Here is a 27,712-nt window from a genome sequence, read left to right on the forward strand (position 1 = left end):
TTTGTTCTGACATGTAATGCTTTACATTTTATTTTTAATTTCAAATCGGTGAGTTTTATCAAAAAACACAAGAGCTAAAAAGTTTCTAAATAAACTAAACTATCAAAATTATTTTTTTTTGCATGTGTTTGATAAGACTTTTCTTTAAATTTCATTAACAAGAATGATAGGGGTAGTTTATTTCAACCCCTTCCACTCATTTTAAAAAAGTGAAAAAATTACCAGAAAGTGTGTTTTCATAACAGTAATGCTTCCGTAACATTTCATTGGTCTATCTCTTTTCGTTTTCAAGATAAAAAATAAAAACATTATTTTTCCGCCATCTTTGTACCGTGATATCTCCCTAATGGTTGACTTTTGACCCAACGTTTATAAAGCAAACTACCCTTTATTTTGAACAAGGAATCACCCCCTGAAGTTTTTCGCATTTGTTTTGAAACACCCTGTATAGTTTAAAAATTATAGTAGTAGGCTAGGAAACAGAAAGAGGTAAATTGGTTACGTTAAAATATCAAAACATATATTTTAATTTCATTTTAATACCATTTAATTGTTATTTATCCATGTTCGTTTTAATGAAATTAAAACCCAGGCATATTGAATCCGATGACCTAGCTAGCCATGGAAATATGCCGCTCCAGCGTCTCTAACTACTAAAGTAAGTGGTATCCAAGAAGCCCCACACATTCATAGCAAAATATGCGACACAACTGCACCAAACTGCATTATCTACACCAGCTGCATTCATGCTGATGAAATTGCAACAAATGCATTTTCATCATGATGGATCCCCTAACAAAATTGGCAATTCATCTCTTAAAAATTATCTTAGACATTATGGATAGTTCATTTCATTCAGATAATCATTCGCCATCTTAGAATTCCTGCCTAAACATGTACCGACCAAAGGTCTTGGTGCTGAACTACTTGCATCAAGGGTAAATTTGGACCAGTGGTGCATATTGTTAACATTCGTACCTTCGGGGCTATATAAAAAGTGACCCAAACGACATAAACTTTATAATACAATAATAAATAAATCAAACAACAGGTAAAACACGAAAACAAGTGAAATCAAGGACGAACTTGGGTTAAGAGCTAAATTACGTTACATGAAATAAACCCTTAGTTTTCGGCCATACGAAATTTGGCCGTTTTCTGTTATGATGTCAAACAGCGCCCTCTAGCTACCACGAAAAAAATGATTGAAACAAAATTTACACTGGAGATCATTAAGGAAGAAAAGCTCTTTTAAACGAGCCCTAGTTTGTTGAAATCGGTTAACCTAAACCAGAGTTATCCTTATTTTAATAAAGCAAGTTTAACCTTCCCCCACCACTTAATTTTATGAGTTAGAGCAAAACACCCTATAACAAAAAAAATACAAATTTCTCGATGATTACAATAGTAATATTTAAAATACCTGTTCACCTGCATATTTTTGAGAAAAACCCTGTTTTCTGATTGGTTATCAGCGAAACGTCCCCTAGCGGACATATTTCGAACTAGAAAATAATTTCCAGCGATTTCTCTTGATTGATTTACTTATTAGAATTTTTTTCCCAAAGTTATACTATAAGTAGTTTCTGATTAAGATACAGCTGGCGTCCATTCTTAATTGGCCATCTGGTACAATAAGTTGGCGATTTTAAAAGATAAATTTACAATGAATAAGTAAATTTACTATGAGATACACATTTTTTACATAAATTCATAAAGAATATTGGTTAAAATAAAGATATATTATAACATATTTACATACATGCCACAAATTAGCCACACAGCGAGTTTCAAAACGAGTTGTAAAACTAAAGAACGGATGGTAAATTTACTACAATAATCTGTGGCAAGAAATAACCATCAATATTTATATTAAATTTACAAATTAATTTATTCAGTGCACAAAACTATTTTTGACATTATCTTTTCTCTTCCCTAGGTACACGTCATAGGCCTTTTCTGGGCCAACTCCAAATACTACGCACGCGCAGACCGCATAGTCACCCTTTTCCAAATGGTCTGCAACCTGCTCATCGACTGCGCAGAACGAGCTCTCGACCCCAGCAGTCTGTTCCAAGGCGAACCCGACGAGATGTACGAGAAAATCGACACGGCCACGAAAATCCTCGACAAATTCCAGGACGCGTTCGAGCACGTCCGCGCGAACCTGGATTCGTACTACAAAGACCCCACGGAGAGTACCGAAGAGATCCCCGTACATAAACCCTGGAATTTCCATCGAAGAAACGTTTTCCAGAGACTAATTGACTTTTTGGATCGATTGAATCTGGTCAAAGGCATTTTGCAAACGTTTCTGGATTTCAGTAAGCTGGAAAAGGTCGAGATTGGAGGAATTAAGGGGAGGAATCTTTCTACAAAGTGTTTGGAGGTTTTCGACGAGTTTAACAGGGCTTATACCTTGTTCCAAAATATCCAGTATGACGTATTAAACACCAAAGAAGATTATTTTTTGAAAGATTGTCAGAAGTTTGAGAAGATGTGTGCAGATTTCGATAAACGACTGGCCGCAGTATTTACTCAAGCTTTCGATGACTGTTACAACCTGGAGTCCATGTTCAAGTACTTAAATGTTGCGGGAAATCTATTTTCCAGAAGCTATATCAGCGATCAGGTTACAGCAAAATACACTGTTCTAACTGATATGTTCAACGAAGAACTGGATACAGTGAAGGAATTGTACGACAAAGCTAACAAAGAAGGTGTTCAAATAGACAAAAACTATCCTCCTGTAGCTGGAAGCATCCTCTGGCTTGAAAGGTTGTATAAGAGAGTGACCAAACCCGGTGAAGAGTTAAAACTGGTTGAGCACGAAGTGGTCAACAGCGAGGATACCCAACAGGCTTTTAGGAAACTGGAGGAACTTCAAGAAATTCTCACAAAAGAGAAGCACAGAATCCTGGAAGAATGGTATCACAAAGTACCCGACCAAATAAAAGCAAGCATGTCAAAGTTTCAGCTGATTAGAACAGGAAGTGAATTGTTGAAACTGAATTTCGATAATGAGTTAGAAGCGACATTGAGGGAAGTGAAGTATTTGAGGGACATGGACGTGGGAGATTTACCTCCTGAAGCTGTGCAGCTGTTTGAAAGGGTGGAGGAGCTGAGGGAAGCGATGTTGAAGCTGAACAGGATTATCGAGTATTACAATTATTTGAAGAAGAAGACTACTGAGGTGGAGTACAATTTGGTAGCTGGCGAGGTTGATGCGATCGATGGGTTGCTGGAAGAGGTTATCAGCAATTGTACCTGGGATACTAATGGTAGGTTTAAACAGTGTTTTTGTACTTGCTTTAAGCTTTTTTGTTAAGTATTTTGAGTAAGTCTGGATTTTTCCTTAATAAAAAGTACTGCCCCCAACTAACAACAGCCAAAATCCTTTCTCTTGTAGTGTTTTCGAAACACTGTCCTCAATATATTCCCATAAAAATTACAGAATAGATAAATCGCCGAATATGTCAATGGTTGGCAACAATGAATCTAAAAATCGCGCCCTCGAAACTAAAAGTTTAATTGGTATCGCTTATATTTAATTTTATTTAAAGTAGATTGGAAATAGATTTTTATTTCCACAGATCAAAACGTAATCGTCAATATATACGATCAAGTGAAAGGCTTGTACGACCGAGTAAGGCAGGCTCAACTCAACGTGAAGAATCTCCTGGTCAACATCAACACCTGGGCTCAACAGCCTCTCTTTGAAAGGAAAGACGGAAAGAAGGAGAACCTTCTTCAGCTTGACGATAGAGCTGAAAGACTTCAGAGAAGAAAAGATCAGGTTGTGGCTTCGGCGGCTGAACTTGAAAGAACGGTTGCTGACAACTACCATTTGCTGTTCAACGTGCCTGTTGCTCCTGATGAACCTCCACCAGGTATATGTTAATATAATAACTATGAAAACTCTATAACTGCTAAACACTCAGATTTTTTCAGAAATTTTTGGTCAAGTTGAAAGTGTTATATATTTTTTTATTTTTAGCCCTATTTTTATGAATATTTTAGCAAAATGTAAATAAATCTATCAACTTCAATTCATAAACTCAGTTATTTATAAACCTTAGTATTTGGCATATTATACAGTGTTAATTGAAGGGTTGTTTTTTACCTTAATTTTAGAACATCCTGTGAAATAAATGCGTGAGTAAGTTTTCATAAACGTTATTATTCGATCAGAACCATCTCTCCTGAGCATTTTCTTTTTTGACTCATATCAACACATGCCTTGGTTAAGAATCGATAAGAAGGGATTTTTCGAAACTCGAATTCTAAAGGGGTGAAACTATCCCTCAAATATTAAAATATTTTTTATTTAAAAACCGGTGAGTTTTTCGGAAAAACTCTTAAACACGTATATTTTATTTTGTTGTTTTACATATTTTAAGATTTTTTATAAATCTATACAGGGTGTTTCATAAAATATGACCATTGAGTAATCACGATTCTGCTTAAACTGCTTGACGTTTAAGGCTGATTTTTGGCAAACGGATTGACTGTGGGGTGTAGAGGTTCGATAAGGAGGGGTTTCTCGAATCTCAAATTCCAAGAGGGTGAAAACGCCTCTCAAATATTACAATACTTGTTATTTAAAAAACGGTTAGTCTTTCGGGAAAACGATTGGACACGCATAATTTATTTGTTTTTTTTACATATTTTGAAATTTTTTAAAAAATCATACAGGGTGTTCTAAAAAGTTTGGTAATTTCTTAATCACGATTCTGCTTAAACTGCTTGACGTAAAAAGCTTATTTTTGGCAAACGGATTTTTCGAAAATCAAATTCCAACGAGATGAAACTACCCCTCAAATATTACCAAGTTATATTATATTTATATTTACTAATGACATCGAAATTAATTTATTTAGAGGTCATTGATATTTTGCTATAAACTGGCTAAATACTATTTTAATTTTTTTTGTTCTTTGACATTGTAAACATTTATAAATGTTTATTTTAACAATAAGACTGACAATATTATTTGTATAATGTTTTGTATTATCTTTTGTTTGTTTGTTTGTGTACCTTGTTTTTTTTTTACTTTGTTTGTTAGTTTACCTTTGTCTACAAATTGAAACATTTTTTGACAATAAAGGCATTTATTTATTTATTTATTTATATAATAATATCGCCATATTGTTTTTTCTCATGCTGACATAAATGTGAGAAAATTTTATCCAGTTTGTATGTTAATGGAAATTTTTGCTTTGCTTTATCATCACCACTACAAATGATTAATTCGACGCGAATGAAGTCGGTGGTACACGCTAGTCTTTTATAATAAGTGAGCTACTAAAATTTATAATAAACTGAGGTTGCGAATTAAAGTTGATAAATCTATAAATTATTATTTTGCATCTTAGTGTACATACAATATTGTATTAATATGGTATTTGGATAATTTTCAATATTATAGTTTAAATTTTTATGATTTTTAAAATGGAACACACTGTACAATGAAATTATCGTTGGTATCAATTAATGAATTAATTGATAGTTCCCAAGACAAACATCAATAAAACTATTTTACCTCAATCAATTATAATAATTACTCGGGCTTCGGTAAATATGTATAATCACTGTGTAGACATTATCTGTTTAATTGATTGATAGAGCAATAATGGACTAAAACAAACATAATTTAAATTTAAAAAAAAATGAATTTATACTTTTAAATTTTAACACTTTTTTACACTTATACTGTGATTAGATGTGAAATTTAAGTATCCGTCTGTATTTGTGGGTTTTCTGTAAACATCTAAAATTATTAAATAACCTCATTGTAATGCAAGTCTCGACACAATGTTTTTCCAGATTTATATACTTTGCATAAAACCCATTAACAAGAAATCTACTCTTGTTAGATCCTTTTTTACGCAATATATATTTTTACTTATAGAAGAAGAACCTCCCCCTGAACCCGAACCGGAACCACCGAAAAAAGGCAAAAAAGTCAAAGAAAAGAAAGGCAAGAAAGAGAAGAAAAAACAGAAAACGCCAGAAGAAATGTTGAAAGAGGCGGAGGAAGCGGCGAAAAAAGAAGAGGAAGAACGAATTAAAGCGGAAAAAGTCGAAATGTGGAAACCGTACTTGAAGAATTTGGACGATATGATTAAAGATATAATTCTGGCAGGCGTCCGCCTCAATCACGATTGCTTCTTGACCGAAATGTACGACGCCAATGCTTCTCCTCTGTTGGAACTTGTGATGGAACTGCACGAACCCAACATCGTGTTCATTCCTTCGATCGATTTGGACGAACCGGTGAATTTTCTCACGTTTATTGAAGGTGAGTATACAGGGTGATTTTTGGTCGTGGCACGTTAAGGTACGCGCACACTGACCAGAGCCGCCCGCGCCGCATCGACCAAAGGAAAATATTGTTTGTGTTAGTTTCAATGAAGATGCGCACACTCGTCAGAGCCGCACGAATCGCATCGACGAAAATGCGGCTAGTGTTGGGCAGGAATGATTTTCGGTCAATGCGGCTATATAATATATAAGGAAAATTTCCAAAAAAAAATGATTTTTTGCTAAAATTTTGAGAACCACTAGATCTTTTCTGGATTTTTTTTCTTGTAAATTTAATCTAATACCTATGTTGCCATATTATCAAGAAATTATGTTTTTTAACTAAAAAAAATTCTGAATTTTTTTTTTTGAAAAAACCTCATAGGCGTGTTTCTGGGGTTGAACTATACTACCAGTTTAGTTCAAGTTATATGTTTATTTCGATTTTTTCCAAATAATTTTTGAAATAACATCAATATTTGAATGAAATTTGGTATTTGGGAGTTTTTTGACATGAGAAATTTGATTTTGATGTCAATATGACTGCTATTTGTAGGGGGCGCCACCTATATATGTTTTAACTGACATTATTGACAAAAAATAAACACGTTGAGTAGATAGTAATTTGACTAAAATAATAAATTTGGAAAATTTTTATTTTTTTAAATCAATCAAAAAATTTTCTGCGAAAAACTTTTGGCACAAAACATTTCAAATTTATGATGTTGGTCTAATAACTGTTTAGTCAACATGTTTAATTTATGTCAATGATGATATGTATTGATAATTTCGATTCCAAGTATCTCAAGAACCATTACTCGTAGCGGTTTTTACCAAGAGACATTTTCTACGTAAAAAATGTCGTAAATTTATATTTCTTTACTCACTTGTTTTATACAGGTACGGACGAAAAGTTATTACTCTTCAAACCAGTAAAAAAATATGTAAGTGGCGCCCTCTACAAGTAGGAGTCATATTGACATCAAAATCAAATTACTCATGCCAAAAAACTTCCAGACACCAATTTTCATCCAAATATTGGTGTTACTTCATAAATTATTTAGAAAAAATCGAAATAAAAATGAAACTTCTACACCCCCTATCTCCGAAACGAACCATTTTAGGATATACATTTATCAGAACTTTTTTACCTATTTTTATCTGCAGAATATGCTGACGAAGTTTCCGGAACACAGTTTGGACCACCCTGTAGATATACTGAGGCGTGTCGTGACGTCCATACACCACGCTTGGGGGGGAGCAATTTTTTCAAAACGTTATATTTCTGCCAATATTCAACGTGCGAAAAAAAGAAAAAAATATGTGTCTATTTTCCACTGTCTATCAAAATTAATAATATTTTTTTTAGGTAAGTTCCCCATTTAATATTGTATTTTTAAGAAAATCTTTGTCCATAGATTTGCTGGAAGATATTTACTTAACCTGCTCGCACATCGGCTACTCCGATCCGGATAAACCGGAAACGTACTACGACCTGGTTAAAGAAGACCAAGCTCGAGAAGGAGAGAAAAATGACATTTTTAGTAAAACTGTATCGGCCATGGAGGCGGCTTCACATTTCCTGAAAGATTTTGAGGACTATTTTACGTTATGGGAGGAGGATCGGCAAGAGTTCTTGAGGCAGTTCTTGCTCTACGGACGATTGCTGACTCTGGAGGAATTGGATATGGTTGCGGAAGGGGGAGAGTCAGCTGTCAAAGAGGCGCCGCCTACGATCAAGCAGTTCAAGGAACAAATCGATTATTACGAAGATTTATACAAAAAGGTAACGGACTAACGAACAAAAAAACTAATGCCTAATTTACACGTGTCAAGTAGCTAAAGCAAGTTACTAAATCTATACTAATATATAAAAACCTTAAGAGACTCACTGATTAATCACGATCCCGCTCAAACCACTCAACGTAAACAACTCTATTTTGGCATACAGGTTGATTCTAGCTAGGGTGTAGAGGTTCGATAAGAAGGGATTTTTCGAAATTCCAGTTCCAAGGGGGTGAAACCACCCCTCGAATATTACAATATTTTTTATTTAAAAAACGGTCAAGTTTCCGAAAAAAAACGCTTAAACACGTGTATATTATTTTGTTTTTTACATATTTTAAGAATTTTTAAAAATGTATACAGGGTGTTTCGAAAAATCTGGTCTTTGATTAATCACGATCCTGCTTAAAGCGTTTGACGTAAAAAGCTGATTTTTTTGAAAACGGATTGACTTTAGGGTGTATAGGTTCGATAAGAAGGGGTTTTTCGAAACTCGAATTCTAAGGGGGTGAAACCACCCCTCAAATATTAGAATATTTTTTATTTAAAAACTGGTGAGTTTTTCGGAAAAACTCTTAAACATGTATATTTTATTTTGTTGTTTTACGTATTTTAAGATTTTTTAAAAAAATACACAGGGTGTCTCATAAAATACGACCATTGAGTAATCACGATTCTGCTTAAACTGCTTGACGTTTAAAGCTGATTTTCGGCAAACGGATTGACTGTGGGGTGTAGAGGTTCGAGAAGGGGGGTTTCTCGAATCTCAAATTCCAAGAGGGTGAAATCACCCCTCCAATATTACAATATTTGTTATTTAAAAAACGGTTAGTCTTTCGGAAAAACGCTTGGACAGGCATAATTTATTTTGTTTCTTTGCATATTTTGAAAATTTTTAAAAAATTATACAGGGTGTTTTCAAAATTTTTCACATTTCCCAAGAAATTACTTAAAACAATTGAATACATTAATCAATCTTGATTTATGTCATATACTAACATACCAAATCTCGTTTTTTTTACCAGAAAAAATATAAAAGTTATAGGGATGAGCCACTGTTGAGAATCACCGAGTTTAAGTCTAATATTTTTGTTGCACCAGGTAGAACAAATACCATCCGAAAAACCTATATTCCCCTGGCTGCGTGTCGACGTAAAGCCTCTGCGTCAAGCCATCCTGAATGCGGTTTGCAAATGGGGCAACCTGTTTAAGCAACACCTCTACGAAAGAGTCATCAACAGCATCGACGAGTTGGAGAACTTCATCAAAGAAGCGATAGCCGCCATGCAGACCCCGCTCACCGAAGATGACTACGATGAGCTGATCAAAGTCATGGGTTACTTATTTAAAGTTAAAGAACGACAGGTCGACACTGATGCCATGTTCGAACCGTTGAAGCAGATCATGGATCTGTTGAAGGAGTATAATGTTGAATTTCCCGAAGAAGTCACAGTGCAATTGCACGAATTGCCGGATAAATGGATCCAGTGCAAGAAGGTATTTATTTCTCTTTTTCTTTTTCTTTTTCTTTTTCTTTTTCTTTTTCTTTTTCTTTTTCTTTTTCTTTTTCTTTTTCTTTTTCTTTTTCTTTCCCTTTCCCTTTCCCTTTCCCTTTCCCTTTCCCTTTCCCTTTCCCTTTCCCTTTCCCTTTCCCTTTCCCTTTCCCTTTCCTTTCCCTTTCCTTTCCCTTTCCCTTTCCTTTCCTTTCCCTTTCCCTTTCCTTTCCCTTTCCTTTCCTTTCCCTTTCCCTTCCCTTTCCCTTTCCCTTTCCCTTTCCTTTCCCTTTCCCTTTCCCTTTCCTTTTCCCTTTCCTTTCCCTTTCCCTTTCCCTTTCCCTTTCCCTTTCCTTTCCCTTCCCTTTCCCTTTCCTTTCCCCTTTCCTTTCCCTTTCCCTTTCCCTTTCCCTTTCCCTTTCCCTTTCCCTTTCCCTTAATAATAATAAATATATTGTTTGTCACTTTTAAATTCAGATTCATCTCATAAATCCATCACAATCTGGCAGCGCTGTGGCCATCGCTTGTCAATCAAAGTTGATCACGTGTACTTGTTTTCCAGACGTTGCTAGCTCTCTTACTATGTGTTACATTTTCTTCTATTTCAGGTGGCTGCAACGACTAAACAAACCGTGGGACCTCTCCAAGCCCTCCAAGTCAACGCCATCAAACGGCGCATCAATCTCTTCGAAATCCGACAGAACATGTACCGAGAACAGTTCAAAAACTTCCGCTTCTTCAACTTCAACTGCCCCGACATCTACCGCCTGTTCGACAAAACCCACTCGCAACTCTTCGAACTGGAAGCCGAACGAGACAAACTTCAAGAACAGGCAAACCTGTTTGAACTAACCTTGCCCGAGTTCAAACCTTTAAAGGCTTGCAGGAAGGAACTAAAGCAACTGAAGCAGCTGTGGGACTTCGACAACGTTGCCATGTCGTGCATTGACGAGTGGAAGTTGACGCCTTGGAAGAAGATTGACGTGGAGAACATGGAGATGGAGTGTAAGAAGTATGGAAAGGAGATGAGGCAGATGGATAAGGAAATTAAGGGATGGGATGCGTACGTGCAGATGGACGCGTCTATTAAGAACATGCTGACGTCGCTTAGGGCAGTGACGGAGCTGCAGAACCCGGCTATAAGGGACAGGCATTGGATTCAGCTGATGCAAGCTACGAAGGTACGTTTGAAATTGTTATTTTTTTAGGTTATAAATATCAAGTTACACAACCCCAGATCATATATACTTACGTGGATAAGTAAATCGCTATGGAAACTGTCGCAAACATATCAACGACTCCCATTTAACTTCTTTTTTTGTTGCATTCTATTCTATCTACCCTAGTCGAGGACCTATCGTCCGCGCGCCAAATTTGAACATTAATTTTACAAATTTAATTTGGAAAATGTATATATTTGAACAATAAATTAAACGTTTACTGTCACAAAAATTAAATTATATAAAAAATACATTTACACTCCGTACGAATATCAATGTTCCTAGGAAATCTAACCAGAAAGTATGCGTGTGGTTTAATATAAATAAAAGAACAACTGAATACTTTTACTTGCGTATGAAAAGATAATTCGGGGACCTTTATATTAGAACTTTCACACACTAAACACTTTCTAGTCAGTTTTACGAGTATTATTAACAAACCTTAATCAAATTTACCTTTATTTTAATCGTAGAAACTAAAAATGTAATAATATACAGGGTGTTCCATTTAAAAAAATACAACTTTGATATTTTTTATTTATATGGGACACTCTGTATCTTGTAAAAATATTTTTAAATTGTAGCTCTAATAGTCCTTCAACGAACCCAAAACTTACAATTTGTAAAAATCTAATCGTTTAACTACAATACTCCGTGTCGTATGTGGTGAACAACCCTGTATAAGTATCAATTATATTTTACTTGCTGAATTTCTAATATTGTCATGGTAACGAAATTCTTGAAATGGAAGTATAATAATAGAATTATTCATTTTTAAATAACTCTACTTTAAAAATCTTAATAATTTGTATAAGTTTTTTGAGTTTTGAAATAATATAAATAGAGTTGTATTTAAAATAACCAAGATTTGAGCTTTATAACAAATGGAAGTAATTATTATTATTGTGGATGTTTTAACATTTAAAATAAAAAAAAACAAAGATCCTACCACTTTTAAAACGAAGCGGCAACACTGTAACGCTTAAAATAATTTTGTCAGATTGGCACATGGCCCTTTTGTAAAATCCACGTTTTCAAAAAAGGGTTACCGGTTCTCATTATACCTATATACACTATTTATTTTTACATGCATCCATACAGTTTGGAGCAAAATTGACGGCGTTAGTGAACCAAGTGAGTACAGCCCGCTTCACAAATCAAAGATCACTCGACCAGCACATAGTCACGCACAAAAGCAAACTCAAACATCACATCAGCATCAATTTAACACAATTATCCGGCTAGATCAATATTATTTGTATCTATTTTTCTACATTCTTTTATAAATAAACTAAAATAAAATAATTTTTAGTCGTTTTTTTTTGTCCATTTTCCTTTAGGTGAAGTTCGTGATGAACGACGACACCACACTCAGCGACCTGCTGGCTTTGAACTTACACGAATTCGAAGACGAAGTAAAAAATATAGTGGATAAATCCGTCAAAGAAATGGCAATGGAGAAGGTTTTGAAAGAACTGAACGCTACCTGGAATGTGCTTGAGTTTGGTACAGACTCACACGAAAGAACGCATCTCAGGATCCTGACAATCTCCGAAGAAACCATAGAAACACTGGAAGAAAACCAGGTGGCTTTACAAAACATGATGACTTCCAAGTTCATTGATTTCTTCCTGGGTGAAGTGTCGGAATGGCAGAAGAAATTGGGCAACGCTGATCAAGTTATCCAAGTCTATTTCGAAGTACAAAGGAAGTGGATGTATCTTGAGAGTATATTCATTGGATCTGAGGATATAAGAAGTCAACTTCCCGAAGATTCAAAGAGATTTGATAGGATAGACAGGGAATTTAAGGACGTTTTGAGTGAAATGCTTAAAACCCCCAACATAGTTAAAGCAACTAACAAGCCAGGACTATACGAAAAGCTCGAGGGTTTACTGAACGAACTCACCCTTTGCGAGAAGGCTTTGAACGATTACCTTGAAACAAAACGCCTGGCATTTCCCAGGTTTTATTTCGTATCTTCTGCAGACTTGCTTGACATCCTGTCAAATGGAAACCAACCAGATCTCATTCAGAGGCACTTAACGAAGTTGTTTGATTCTTTGGGGAAGTTGGTGTTTATCCAGGAAGGTGGCAAGAATTCAAAGAGGGCCAAAGAGATGATATCGAAGGAGAACGAAGAGCACGTGCCGTTCGCCAGTGTGTGCGATTGCAGTGGCAAAGTGGAGATGTGGTTAAACCGTGTGATCGATGTGATGAGGGCGACGTTGCTCAAGCTGTTCGCCGAGGCTGTGATTACTTACGATGAAAAACCTAGGGAGGTTTGGATTTATGATTATCCCGCGCAGCCTGCATTGTGTGGTAAGTATAGTCCGTCTAGAAAGTATCCGGAAAAAAGAAGGAAATTGTAGAGAGAAACAAGCCCTATAACATAGGATACAACATTTTAATGAACGGTGCTTTCCATAAAATAGTAATCTTTTGCAACTTTATTTAGGTACTCAGATTTGGTGGACCACCGAGGTCAACATGGCGTTCGGTCGCTTGGAAGAAGGCTACGAGAACGCCTTGAAAGACTACCAAAGAAAGCAAATCAACCAATTGAGCGCCCTCATCAACCTGTTGCTAGCAGACTTGACAGCGGGCGACAGACAGAAAATCATGACAATCTGCACCATAGACGTGCACTCCAGGGATGTGGTGGCCAAGATGATAATGGTCAAAGTCGAGAACGCGCAGGCGTTCCAGTGGCAGAGCCAGCTGAGGCATCGTTGGGACGAGAAAGAAAAAGATTGTTTCGCGAACATTTGCGACGCTCAGTTCCGGTATTCGTACGAATATTTGGGAAACACGCCGAGATTGGTTATAACACCGTTGACGGACCGGTAGGTGCAGTGCCTTTATTTTATTTTGTCTCAGTGTTAAATGACTTTGGAGATAGCATATTTATTAAAAAAAGCAAATTATACAGGGTGGTTCAAACTGTTCAAACTAAAAAAGGTCTCTTGGTTCTCGAGATATTTGGAATCGAAATTATCAATACCTGCATCATTGACATAAATTAAACATGTTAACTAAATAGTTATTAGAATGAAATGATAAATTTGAAATGTTTTTGTGATTATGATAAATTTAAAAAAAAATAAAGAGTTAATATAAATTACTACTAAATTTATCATTTCAGTCAAATAACTATCTACTCAACATGTTTATTTTTTGTCAATAATGAATAATAAATATCTTGAGAACGGTGGCGCGTAGCAATTTTTAGCAAGAGACATTTTTTACGTAAAAAGTCACTGAAATGTATATTTTTTCACTCAGTAGTTTTATACAGGTACGGACGAAAAGTTATTATTCTTCAAAATAGTTGGCGTCCCCTACAAGTAGGAGTCATACTGACATCAAAATCAAATTTGTCATGTCAAAAAACTCCCAGACACCAATTTCTATCCAAATATTGGCGTTACTTCAGAAATTATTTAGAAAAAATCGAAATAAATATGAAACTTCTACACCCTGTATCTCCGAAACTAAGCATTTTAGGACATACATTTGTACGAAGTTTTTTACTTATTTTTATCTGCAGAATGTGCTGCCGATATTTCTGGATTATAGTTCGGACCACCCTGTAGGGTATTTAATAAAGTTTTATTACTCATAAGCAAACATGTCATACGCTGTCAAATGTCACAGATATTGCTATAAAATATAATTTTAACAGAATATACTATATTGTAAAAAATTTCTATAATTCGGTGGCGGATATTCATAAAAGTTCTATGGTGAAGAACATCAACGGTTTTTATAGACATATTTGTTGAAAAAAAAACTAGTGTTCTTGAATAGCTGTAATTTTATTTTTTAAATAGTTTTTTTCTTTCTTCCTTGTGAGCACTTTTTTTGACAGATAGACTACATTTTGTGTGATTCTTTTGTAGGTGTTATATCACACTGACCCAAAGTTTGCACTTGATAATGGGTGGAGCCCCTGCAGGTCCAGCTGGTACAGGTAAAACAGAAACAACGAAGGATTTGGGTAAAGCCTTGGGCATGATGGTATACGTCTTCAATTGTTCCGAGCAAATGGATTACAAATCAATCGGAAATATTTACAAGGTATACTTTAAACTGTTTGTTTTTCGATTCTATGGTAGTTACGTCATTATTTTTCGACGCCATATTGGTTTTCACGTATTTCCTGAAATGGTCCATAAATTTTCAGCAATTTATACAAGGACTACGTTCGGTTTTTTCTATTCTAATTCTTTTTAGCCGATCATACCAACAGGTATGGTAGGCTATTAAGATTATGCTGGGTCATAAATGACCTAAATACAAAATATCTTTATGGTGTCTGTCTGTCTGTCCGTCTGTCCGTCTGTCTGTAACACGATAACTCAAAAACCGCTAAACCGATTTTAACCAAATTTGGCACAAAAATACTGTGGCACCCGAGAATCTGGCCATTACATTTTGGCGGAGGTGGGGGGTTGGTAAGGGGGTATGGGAGGGGGTTAAAAACTTTAAAAATTCGTAACTCCAAAATTACAGTAGCTAGCGAAACGCGGTTTTCAATTTATGATTAGGAATAATATTTGCAACAAAATTTGTAATAACATCAAAATCAGTCAAAGTCGCAGGTTTTGAGATAATTGAAACTAAAAGAACGTATGGGCGGCTATACGTGCCTCCCGGCGTCAATTTTTTTTCTTTTAATAATGATGTCTAGGGCTTGACCTCACCAAAATAATCATCGATTATCATTTCCCAGCCGTTTTTAACGCCGTTTTTTTTTCGATTCTATGATATTTTTCATTAATTTCGTTTGTTGTTTTAACAGGGTTTGGCTCAAACCGGCTGCTGGGGTTGTTTCGACGAGTTCAACAGAATTTCCGTTGAAGTACTGTCAGTGGTGGCGGTACAAGTAAAAATCATTCAAGACGCCATCAAAGATAAGAAGAAGAGATTTATGTTTTTGGGTCAAGATATCAACTTGGTTCCAACCGTAAGTGCACAAAAAAACCTGTTTGAATTTTCTGAAGTTCCAGTTTGTTTGGTTTTCTTTTACTTACGTTTACTTATTTTTATTTAAAAACTACATAATATTTTAATTGTATTAACGGATTTTATAAAGCAATCAACAATAATTGAAATAGTTGTTGAAAAAGAGTAATTTTTATATTGAAAAACAAACTAACCGGCAAAAAAAAACGGCCACTAAAAACTAGTCCCAATATCAAAGTTGGATTTCTCGCGAACCACTCATTAGATTTTGATGATTTTTTTTTAAATTGTAAACTAATTCCTTCTTAACGGAGGCTACGTCAGAAATTTTTATTCCGAATTTATTTTGAGCATATACAGGGCACAACAATAAGACGAAGCTTTTGCCCGAACCTTGTAACACCCTGTAGAGTGCAGCAGCTGTAGTAGCTATTGCTAAATCAAATCACATTGTAGCCTCATCTTTTGTGAGCATTTTGTTTTTTCAATCACGACATTATCTCTGTTTGTATTGGAGATACGCTGCTTTAAAACAGACACCTCGAAAACGGCTTTAAAAACAAATCAAACATCAGAAGCATTTTTTCAAGACGTTCGTTTCAACAGCATATCTCCAATACAAAAAGAGATAATGTGGTGATTAAAAAAATAAAGTGTTCACAAAAGATGAGACTACAATGTGATTTAATTTAGCAATAGCTACTACAGCTGCTGCACTCTACAGGGTGTTACAAAGTTCGGGCAAAAAACTTCGTCTTATTTTTGTGCCCTGTATATGCTCTAAATAAATTTGCAATAAAAATTTCTGAAGTAGCATCCGTTAAAAAGGAATTAATTTACAATTTACAAAAAAATCATCAAAATCTAATGAGTGGTTCGCGAGAAATCTAACTTTGAAATTGGGTCTAGTTTTTAGTGGCCGTTTTTTTTTTGCCGGTGAGGTTATATTTATAATTTATTTATTTTTGTTTTCTAAAATATTTTGATTAAAAGAAAATATGTAAAGGTGGGCAACGCTGTGCCGGTCACTTAATCACAGCTTAATCACGTGACTAAAAGTTTATTTGGATTGATACATAATTTGCTAGCGTGTCTCGACCTTAAAACTGTTATTTTTCTTTAGGTTGGCCTCTTTATCACGATGAACCCCGGATACGCCGGCAGAACGGAACTTCCAGAAAACTTGAAGGCTCTGTTCAGACCCTGCGCCATGGTAGTACCGGATTTCGCCTTGATCTGCGAAATTATGTTGGTCGCCGAAGGTTTCCAAGAAGCCAGACTACTAGCAAGAAAATTCATCACCCTCTACACCCTATGTAAAGAACTACTCAGTAAACAGGATCATTACGATTGGGGTTTGAGAGCTATCAAGTCTGTACTGGTAGTAGCAGGTTCCTTGAAACGCGGCGACAAACAAAGACCGGAAGATCAAGTACTGATGAGGGCACTGAGAGATTTTAATATTCCTAAAATCATCACCGATGACGTTCCTGTATTTATGGGGTTGATAGGTGACTTGTTTCCAGCTCTGGACGTACCAAGGAAAAGAAACCCGGACTTTGAAAAAATGATCAAAAAGACAGCGGTTGAAATGAAGTTACAACCTGAAGAAGGATTTGTACTTAAGATAGTACAGTTAGAAGAATTATTTGCAGTGAGACATTCAGTTTTCATTATCGGGTTTGCCGGGACTGGAAAATCTATGGTCTGGAAGTGCCTTATGAGAACCTACGGTAGTTTGAAACTCAAACCTTTTTATAACGATCTTAACCCTAAAGCTGTGACAAACGATGAATTGTTTGGGGTAATAAATCCATCGACTAGAGAATGGAAAGATGGCTTGTTCTCAGTGATCATGAGAGATCAAGCAAACATGTCTGGAGATGGTCCGAAATGGATTGTGCTTGACGGTGATATAGATCCTATGTGGATTGAATCACTAAACACGTTGATGGATGACAATAAAGTACTTACCTTGGCTAGCAACGAACGTATAGCTTTAACGAGAAACATGAGATTGCTGTTTGAAATTGCAAACCTAAGAACTGCCACTCCAGCTACAGTGTCCAGAGCGGGAATACTCTATATTAATCCAGCGGATTTAGGCTGGAACCCTTTCGTAGCTTCGTGGATCGATACCCGAACTATCCAGAGCGAAAAGGCTAACTTGATGATCTTATTCGATAAGTATGTTCCTCCCTGTTTGGAGGTTGTTCACAAAAAAGTTAAAAAAATCACCCCGATAAGTGACATAGCTCACTTACAAATGCTGTGTAGTCTCCTGGATTGTTTTCTAACCCCTCAAAATGTCCCGGCAGATTGTCCCAAAGAGTGGTACGAAATATACTTCGCTTTTTCGGTGGTTTGGGCGTTTGGTTCAGCGTTGTTTCAAGACCAGATCATCGACTGGAGGAACGAGTTTAGTAAATGGTTTACCAACGAGTTTAAAACTGTAAAATTCCCGATTGGTGGAAACGTTTTTCAGTATTATATCGAATCCGAAACTAAACGTTTTGTACCTTGGACCGAGCTAGTACCGGAATTTGAACTGGACCCTGACCTTCCCCTGCAGGCAACGTTGGTTAGTACCGCCGAAACAAGCAGGATTAGATTTTTCGTAGATCACTTGGTTTCCATGAAGGTTCCTGTGATGTTGGTTGGACCTGCTGGTAGTGGTAAAACCGTAATAATTCAGGAAAAACTAAATTCCTTGACTGAACAATATTCTGTGACTAATGTACCGTTTAATTTTTATACCACTTCTGAAATGTTGCAAAGAATCCTGGAAAAACCTTTGGAGAAAAAGGCTGGAAAAGTATACGGACCTCCGGGAAACAAAACGATGATATACTTTATAGATGACATGAATATGCCTGAAGTTGATAAGTATTTCACCGTACAACCTCACACTCTTCTGAAACAGTGGATGGATTACCAACATTGGTACGATCGTCAAAAGTTAACCTTGAAAGAAATCCATAATGTCCAGTTTATCTCTGGCATGAACCCCACCGCTGGGTCTTTTACCATCGATCCCAGATTACAAAGACATTTCTGCGTGTTTGCAGTGAGTTTTCCTTCAGAGGAAAACTGCCTGCATATTTACAATTCTATTTTTAGACAGCACCTGGAGAACCCTCATTATAAATTCAACATGGCGGTTCAAAAATTATGTCCAACCCTTGTTCAAGCTGCCTATACACTACACAGTAAGATGGGCCAAACCTTCTTACCCACAGCTGTGAAGTTTCATTACATTTTCACCCTGAGAGACTTGTCAAATATATTCCAAGGAATGTTATTTACCACAGGGGCAGCTATCATTAATAACGCCACTTTTATAAGGCTTTGGATGCATGAAGCTTACAGAGTCTATGGTGACAAACTTGTTGAACGTCGGGACATGGATACTTTTAACAAACTTATGATCGAAACTGTCAAAAAAGGTTTTGAGGACATCGACGAAAATGTGATTTTCGAAAAACCACTGATATTCTGTCATTTTGCTGAAGGCATAGGAGACCCGAAATACTTTCCTTTAAATGAATTTGATCGTTTGACTCACTTACTTCACGAGGCTCTTTCTGGATACAACGATTTAGTAGCGGCGATGAATTTAGTGCTGTTTGAAGACGCCATGTACCACATTTGCAGGATCAATCGAATTCTGGAAGCACCAAGAGGAAACGCTTTACTGGTTGGTGTAGGAGGATTCGGAAAGCAATCCTTAACCAGACTGGCAGGGTTTATTTCCTCGTTTGAAATATTCCAAATCCAGCTTAAAAAAGGTTACTCTATGAACGATATGAAAACCGACATAGCCTCTTTATATCTTAAGGCAGGACTGAAGAGTGTAGGTATAGTTTTCTTGATGACAGATGCCCAAGTTCCTGATGAATCTTATTTAGTTTTGATTAATGACGTTCTGGCTTCTGGTGAAATCAGTGAGTTATTGCCTGATGAAGATGTTGAAAACGTTTTGGGAGCTATGCGAGGTGAAGTGAAGAACATTGGGCTACAAGACACTAGAGAGAATTGTTGGAAGTTCTTTATAGATCGAGTAAGAAGATTGCTGAAGGTTGTTTTATGTTTCTCACCGGTTGGTTCAACTCTTAGAGTACGAGCTAGGAAATTTCCTGCTTTAGTAAACTGCACGTCTATCGATTGGTTTCACGACTGGCCTAGAGAAGCTCTTGAATCGGTATCTAAAAGGTTCCTAGCTGAAATCGAGGTACTTCCAGAGAATTTGGTAAACTCCGTGTCGCTTTTTATGTCGCACGTTCACGGAGTGGTGAACAATTTCTCAGAAATCTACCTAACAAACGAAAAAAGATACAACTATACTACCCCTAAGTCGTTCTTAGAACAGATTGATTTATATGCGAAACTTTTAACAGAGAAAACAGCGGAAATCTTTGAAAGTATTACCAGACTTCAAAACGGTTTAACAAAACTTGCTTCGACTTCTGAAGAAGTTGATGGGCTAAAGGAGGTTTTAGCCGAGCAAGAGGTGGAACTGACCGAAAAAAATGCCGCTGCTGGTGCCTTAATTGAGGTACTTACAGTAGAAAACGAGAAAGTTGCCGTAGAACAAGCATCAGCGAGCGAAGAAGAAGCTAAAGTAAAAGTAATCGAAGAAGACGTATCCGTTAAAGCCAAAGTTTGCGCTGAAGATCTCGCTAAAGCCGAGCCAGCTCTTTTAGCCGCTCAAGCAGCTTTAAACACACTAAACAAGAACAATTTGACCGAGTTAAAGTCTTTTGGTAGTCCTCCCGAAGCTGTAGTGTCCGTTTGCGCAGCTGTCTTGGTGTTGTTCTCGAAAAAAGGCAAAATTCCTAAAGACCGCAGTTGGAAAGAATGCAAGACGATAATGAACAAAGTAGATCAATTTCTGTCCGATTTGATCAACTACGACAAGGAGAATATGCAACCCGAAGTCGTCAAAGCTACGTTGGAGTACACTAAAGATCCAGGTTTTAATCCCGCCAACATTCTAAGCAAATCAGTTGCAGCTGCTGGTCTATGCGCTTGGGTTATAAACATTTTGAAGTTCTACGAGGTTTTCGTGGTGGTCGAACCAAAAAGAAAGGCTTTGGCTGCTGCGAACAAGGAACTGTCAGAAGCTCGAGCTAAACTGGCCGAGTTAAAAGACAAATTGGACAAGTTGGAGAAGCAACTGTCAATTTTAAGAGCCGAATTCGAAGAAGCTACGAATGCCAAGCTGAAATGTCAGGCGGAAGCAGATGCTACTGCCAACATGATCGATTTAGCTAACCGATTAGTAAACGGTCTAGCTTCAGAAAACATACGCTGGAGACAACTGATCAAGGATTACACAGCGAGTGTTGTAACTATACCCGGCGACATACTGTTAGTTACGGCTTTCATATCGTATCTTGGTTGTTTTACTAAAAAATATCGAGTGGATATGCTCGAAAAGCACTGGAGACCGTACTTTAACACTCTGGAAATTCCCATTCCTATGACAGAAGGGCTAGATCCGATGACTCTACTCACAGACGACGCTCTAATAGCCCAATGGAACAACGAAGGCTTACCAACTGATAGAATGTCAGCGGAAAATGCTTGCATTTTGACCAATTCCAGTCGTTGGCCTTTAATGATCGACCCCCAACTCCAGGGCATCAAATGGATCAAGACCAAGTACGGTGACAAGTTAAAAGTGGTCAGGACCTCTCAAAAAACGTACCTGGATATAATCGAGACTTGTATTTCTGACGGAGAAACCGTGCTGATTGAGAACATTGGGGAAACACTAGATGCAGTGCTTGACCCGGTGTTGGGTAGAGTACTTGTGAAAAAAGGCAAGTGTATTAAAATTGGAGATAAGGAAGTTGATTTTGATCCAAGATTTCGGTTAATTCTTCACACGAAGTTGGCCAACCCACATTACAAGCCTGAAATCCAAGCTCAAACGACTCTAATTAATTTTACAGTGACCAGAGATGGACTAGAAGAACAGTTATTGGCGGAGGTGGTCAAATCCGAACGCCCAGACTTGGAGAAACTAAAATCAACTCTTACTAAACAACAAAACGATTTTAAAATTACTTTGAAAACATGCGAGGATAATCTATTATACAAGTTATCATCAGCTACAGGTAATATTTTAGGAGACGTAGAATTGGTGTTAAATTTGGAAACAACCAAGAGAACTGCCAATGAAATAGCGTTAAAGGTTGATGAAGCTAAAATAACTTCAGTAAAAATTGATGAAGCTAGGGAACAATACCGACCTTGCGCTGCTAGAGCTTCACTTTTGTATTTCATTCTAAACGACCTGTTTAGAATTAACATGATCTACCAGTTCTCTTTGAAAGCTTTCAGCGTGGTGTTCAAGGATGCTCTTAAACGAGCCACTCCAGCAGAAAAACTGAAAGACCGTGTAGTGAATTTGCTCGATAACATAACTTTTTCTGTGTATATGTATACTAGCAGAGGACTGTTTGAATGTGACAAGCTGATATTCATGGCACAAATGACTTTTCAGATATTTATACAGCTTGGAGAAATCAATCCAGAGGAGCTAGACTTTTTGTTGAGGTTTCCAGTCATAGCTAATCTTTCCTCACCTGTTGATTTCCTAAATAATATTTGCTGGGGAGGTATTAAAGCTTTATCTCTTATGGATGAGTTCAAAAGCTTGGATAAGGATTTGGAAGGCTCGGCAAAACGTTGGAGAAAGTTCGTGGAAAGTGAATGTCCGGAAAAAGAAAAATTTCCTGGAGAATGGAAGAACAAAACTACGTTACAGAGACTCTGCATTATGAGGTGTTTGAGGCCTGACAGAATGACTTACGCTGTAAGTCTTTACATTGTGGAGAAGCTGGGTAGTAAATACATCACAGCCAGATCTGTGGCTTTCGAGAAATCTTACGAGGAAACCAGTTCCTCTACTCCAGTGTTCTTTATTCTATCGCCTGGAGTGAATCCCTTGAAGGATGTGGAAAGGATGGGCAAGAAGCTTGGGTTTAAATTGGACAGTGGTAATTTCCACAGTGTGTCTTTGGGACAGGGTCAGGAAGTTGTGGCTGAGAGTGCCATGGACTTGGCAGCTCAAGACGGTCACTGGGTTATTCTTCAAAACATCCACTTAGTCATGAAATGGCTAGCGACCTTGGAGAAGAAAATGGAGCAATGTGCCGAGAGTGGACACGAAAACTACAGGTATAAGTTTTTTTATTTCTTACTGAATTAATATAAGCTTTTATATCGTCTTTCTTGCGCTAATTTAGAATATATAGAGTTATAACTCCCTTGGGACATAATTAATGCCCCTTTTATAGGTAACAACCGTGAAATACATACGTATGCCCTTTAAAATGAAAAGATCCTTTTGAAAAGACAATTTTATTCAGTTAACAGGAAAGGAAGCATTTTGGGCATTTGATTTCATCCAGCTAATTTTTCTCACATAATTATAGGTTCATATCTAGTTTTAATCGAGTAATAATTAAAATATGTTTTAAACGTGTATCTTTTTATTACCTTTCAGTATTTTACTCTACAAACTTTAATTTTTGTTCCATTAACAAAAGGTATATCACACAGCCACCCTAGATTTTTTCAAATAATAAAGATCTACTGACGCGAAATCATAAAAATTAAAATATCTAGGAAAATTTTTAACTGAGGGGTAGGCAACCTTAATAATATTTTGAAGATATATAAATTCCTCATTGAACACCGGAAAAATATACCGAGTGTTCCATTTAAAATAAAGGTGTAACTTGCTTTTAAAAGTGACTGATGTTCCATATTAATTTGGTCTCACGAAACAACTCTGTATAACTTTTCGGGTCGAGAAAAAAAATAACTTTGATGTGTAACTTTTTTTGGGGACACCCTGACACAGCGTATGACAGGCGCCACCCTGTACAATAGAAATTTTGAGTAATAATATAAAATAAACATAATTCGTGCAAAAGGCATTTTTTTCACAAAGTACCAACAACGGATTCAGTACTATTATTTGAAAATTACAGGCTCTATTTAAGTGCTGAACCGTCATCTGATCCACACACCTGCGTGATACCTCAGGGAATCCTGGAGTCGTCCATTAAGATTACCAACGAGCCTCCTACCGGGATGTACGCGAACCTGCACAAAGCTCTGGATAATTTCACTCAGGAAACGTTGGAAATGAGTTCTAAAGAAGCCGAATTTAAGGCCATCCTATTTGCGTTATGCTATTTTCACGCCGTTGTAGCTGAGAGGAGGAAGTTTGGTCCTCAGGGATGGAACAGGAACTATCCTTTTAACGTTGGTGACCTTACCATTAGCGTGAGCGTGTTGTACAATTATTTGGAGAGTAATAATAAGGTAAGTGAAACTGGTTTTATTACGGTTAAGGTTTTAAGAGTCTATTACGCTGTACTTTCGGGTCGCTCTCAGCTCAGCGGTCGGGTAAAGTGGTTATGTGGCCAAAGGAAATATATATTATATTACAGAAATCTGCCAAAGACTTAGCCCGATCCTGTCGTGTTGTGCCAGACCCAAAATTCCAAACACACGTGCTTTGATTAAGGCTTGATTAAGGTTTGCAGAGCTTCAGCATTTGCAATAAAGTAGCGAGCAATTTGTTACAAAACCGTATAAATTATATATCACTGTAATCACAAAACTTCAATCTATTTTCGTATTGTAACGGAATTTTAAATTATGTCTTTATTTTCGAGAAAATTTTGTCCAAACATAAGGAATATTTTGTTGATGTTTGATCATCAAAATCTTAAAAATAACGAAGTTGTTTAAAAATGTGCTACAATACAGATATAGTATAATTCTTTATCTTTAATTTCCTTCTTCATTTGTGTAAAAATACCTGGCCAGTTTGACATAAAACGTTCAATGCCGAACGCCTATTTTGCTACTTTTTTGGACTAGTGAAATAGACTCTTAACAAAAACATCATATTTTCATTATGGTTAAATTAAAGTATTGTTGTTTAAAATTTAGTAGGCTTTATGGTAACGTATTATTTAGAAAAGTATTAAACAATAAATAAATGTAAAATATTATATTACTGTGAGTAGAACTAGGTGAATGGTTAAAATTTACAGTAATTTTAACATCGATTTCCTTTTATACTCTTCTCTTGGTTTCGATATTTTTTACGAGTATTTACAGTTGTAATTGGTGATAATTTTTTACTAAAATTTAGGTTTTTACGTAAAGCCATCTGCTCCATCGATCTAAACCATTTTTAATGTTACAATGTTGCCGCTTTATTTGAAATTAGTAGTATCTTTGTTATTTTACATTACATTGAACAGCCAGTATATTATTACACTTTTGGAAACTACTCCTTTTACAGCTATATCTTTTATCTACGTCAATAACAATTTTCGAAATCTATACTAATATATAAAATCTGTGACTGACATACTGATTAATCACGATCCTGCTCAAACCACTCAACGTAAGAAGCTCAATTTTGGCATACAGGTTGATTCTAGGGTGTAGAGGTTCGATAAAAAGGGATTTTTCGAAATTACAGTTCCAAGAGGGTGAAACCACCCCTCAAATATTACAATATTTTTTATTTAAAAAACGGTGAAGTTTCCGAAAAAACGCTGAAACACGTATATTTTATTTTGTTTTTTTACATATTTTAAAATTTTTTAAAAATGTATACAGGGTGTTTTGAAAAATCTGGTCATTGATTAATCACGATCCTGCTTAAAGCGCTTGACGTAAAAAGCTGATTTTTGGAAAACGGATTGACTGTGGGGTGTAGAGGTTCGATAAGGAGGGGTTTCTCGAATCTCAAATTCCAAGAGGGTGAAAACGCCCCTCAAATATTACAATATTTGTTATTTAAAAAAAGGTTAGTCTTTCGCGAAAACGCTTGGACACGCATAATTTATTTTGTTTTTTTACATATTTTGAAATTTTTTAAAAAATCATACAGGGTGTTCCAAAAAGTTGGGTAATTGATTAACCACGATTCTGCTTAAACTGCTTGACGTAAAAAGTTTATTTTTGGCAAACGGAATTTTCGAAAGTCAAATTCCAACGAGATGAAACTACCCCTCAAATATTACCAAGTTATATAATAATATCGCCATATTGTTTTTTCTCATGCTGACATAAATGTGTGTAAAATTTTATCCAGTTTGTATGTTAATGAAAATTCTTGCTTTACTTTATCATCACCATTACAAATGATTAATTCGACCCGAACGAAGTTGCGGGTACACGTTAGTAAAAAATAAAACATGTGTAAAACTGTCACAAACATGATCTTGAATAAGCATTGGCAAAATCATAAAGTACATATACCTCATATCAAATAAACTTTTACGTGATTAAGCTTGAAGCGTTGGTCACTTTTACAAATTTTCTTTTAATTAAAATATTTTAAGAAACCTAACCATTTTATGTTGTGGTGCTTGAACTATACATGATCTGCAATGCCCGACTTTATTGTTTCACCTCTTTGCGTATGTTTTTTATGTTCGTTAGTAGAAAAAGTTAACAAACTTTTAACTTTTTCACTAATTATACTTCAAAATTTGTCATTTTGACCTTTGATTATCATCCATCAAGAGAAATTGTAGTTAGAGATCAAAAGTTGATTGTTTTATAAGCTAAATATTACACTTTCTCTATGGGTACAACTCATGATACAAAGAAAACAAGGTATGATCGATAGCGGCTCCAATTTCGTTAAGTTTGCGCATACCACCTGTGACATCATACGCCATACAAAAAATATCTATATTGTTCAATTGCCACTAATAAAAAAAAGACCTAAAATAGGGAAGAATTAGGACATAACCCCAAAAGTTATATCAAATCATCTTGCTTGACATTTGAAAAATTATTTTCACATTTAATGTGTCATCTGTTTGACAATTTGAAATTGGCGCGCGGAGCTTGCCGACCAATGGTGCCGTTTATCTAAGCGTTTATCACCTGTGACGTAATGACCAACCTGCGCAATATCATACCTTGTATTCTTTGTATCATGGGTACAACTGACTACCGCAAGATGTTGCTAGGATATTTTATTAATTTTAATTGTGTTTTTTAGACATTGTGAATGATCGTAAACTAAAAAATATAAATTGTAATTGAAACCACTAACTTATTCCACTAATTGCGAGGTCCTGAATGAAGCCTTAGTTGCATAAAACTTCTTACAAGACCTAATCTATCAAGTTTTATAAATTCTCTATTGACACGACATATTTTCTGAGAGCTTGCCGACGCTTTCTAATAAAAATATCTCAAGTGGGCCGGCGTTGAAAGAGCGAGAAGAAAGTAGAAAAAAAACGAACAAACTCTATTCTAGCTCTATCTATAAAGGTGAATGCATCGAACATATTTATATTGATTGCATACCTTGCATAATTTTTCATCGCATATAACATGTATATTGAATAGGGTATGGCGAGGAGATCGCATTTATTTGAATTTCTCAATAGGAGCTTTAAAATATATTGATATACAGGGTGGTACAACGATATTTTAGTACTGATTGACATTATTCAATATTTTACTTTCAACCACAAACATAACTGAATTTATGTTTGGTTTCTGTTGAGATATAGGTACCGTTTGAAGATTTGCGGTACTTATTTGGAGAGATTATGTATGGAGGACATATCACAGATGACTGGGATAGAAGACTATGTCGCAGTTACCTTTTGAACTACATGCAATCTGAGCTGATTGAGGGTGATCTTCAATTTGCACCAGGTATAATAATATTAAACATAATTATAATAAAATATGATTAATTTTTCCAGGCGATATCTAATAAAACTGGAGAAAAATGTAATATAGTAGGTACTTATTAAAAAGACAGATAACTATCTTTAACTAATGTCATATATTATTTTGCTGTGCAGAGTTTAAATTCTTGAAAAATTTGAGATATTTTGTCACTTACGATGTTTTTAATAGGTACAGCTG

General features: G+C 36.0%; 1 protein-coding gene across 2 annotated transcripts in view; it reads left to right on the plus strand.

Annotated features, from left to right (window-relative positions):
* The window catches only part of LOC115885311 (dynein beta chain, ciliary-like), a 52,589-nt gene that overhangs the window by 15,448 nt on the left and 9,429 nt on the right, over nt 1-27,712 (plus strand). For both annotated transcript variants that reach the window (XM_030904182.1, XM_030904183.1), the window contains 13 exons: nt 1,940-3,281; nt 3,594-3,890; nt 5,912-6,301; nt 7,722-8,089; nt 9,190-9,585; nt 10,190-10,762; nt 12,142-13,123; nt 13,260-13,647; nt 14,704-14,881; nt 15,606-15,770; nt 16,893-22,957; nt 23,776-24,112; nt 27,349-27,496. In XM_030904182.1, coding sequence (XP_030760042.1) covers nt 1,940-3,281; nt 3,594-3,890; nt 5,912-6,301; nt 7,722-8,089; nt 9,190-9,585; nt 10,190-10,762; nt 12,142-13,123; nt 13,260-13,647; nt 14,704-14,881; nt 15,606-15,770; nt 16,893-22,957; nt 23,776-24,112; nt 27,349-27,496 — 11,629 coding nt within the window. The remainder of the gene's footprint in view (nt 1-1,939; nt 3,282-3,593; nt 3,891-5,911; nt 6,302-7,721; nt 8,090-9,189; nt 9,586-10,189; nt 10,763-12,141; nt 13,124-13,259; nt 13,648-14,703; nt 14,882-15,605; nt 15,771-16,892; nt 22,958-23,775; nt 24,113-27,348; nt 27,497-27,712) is intronic.

Source organism: Sitophilus oryzae, unplaced genomic scaffold, assembly GCF_002938485.1.
Source record: "Sitophilus oryzae breed Bouriz unplaced genomic scaffold, Soryzae_2.0 scaffold_381_pilon_pilon, whole genome shotgun sequence".
Lineage (NCBI taxonomy): Eukaryota > Metazoa > Arthropoda > Insecta > Coleoptera > Curculionidae > Sitophilus > Sitophilus oryzae.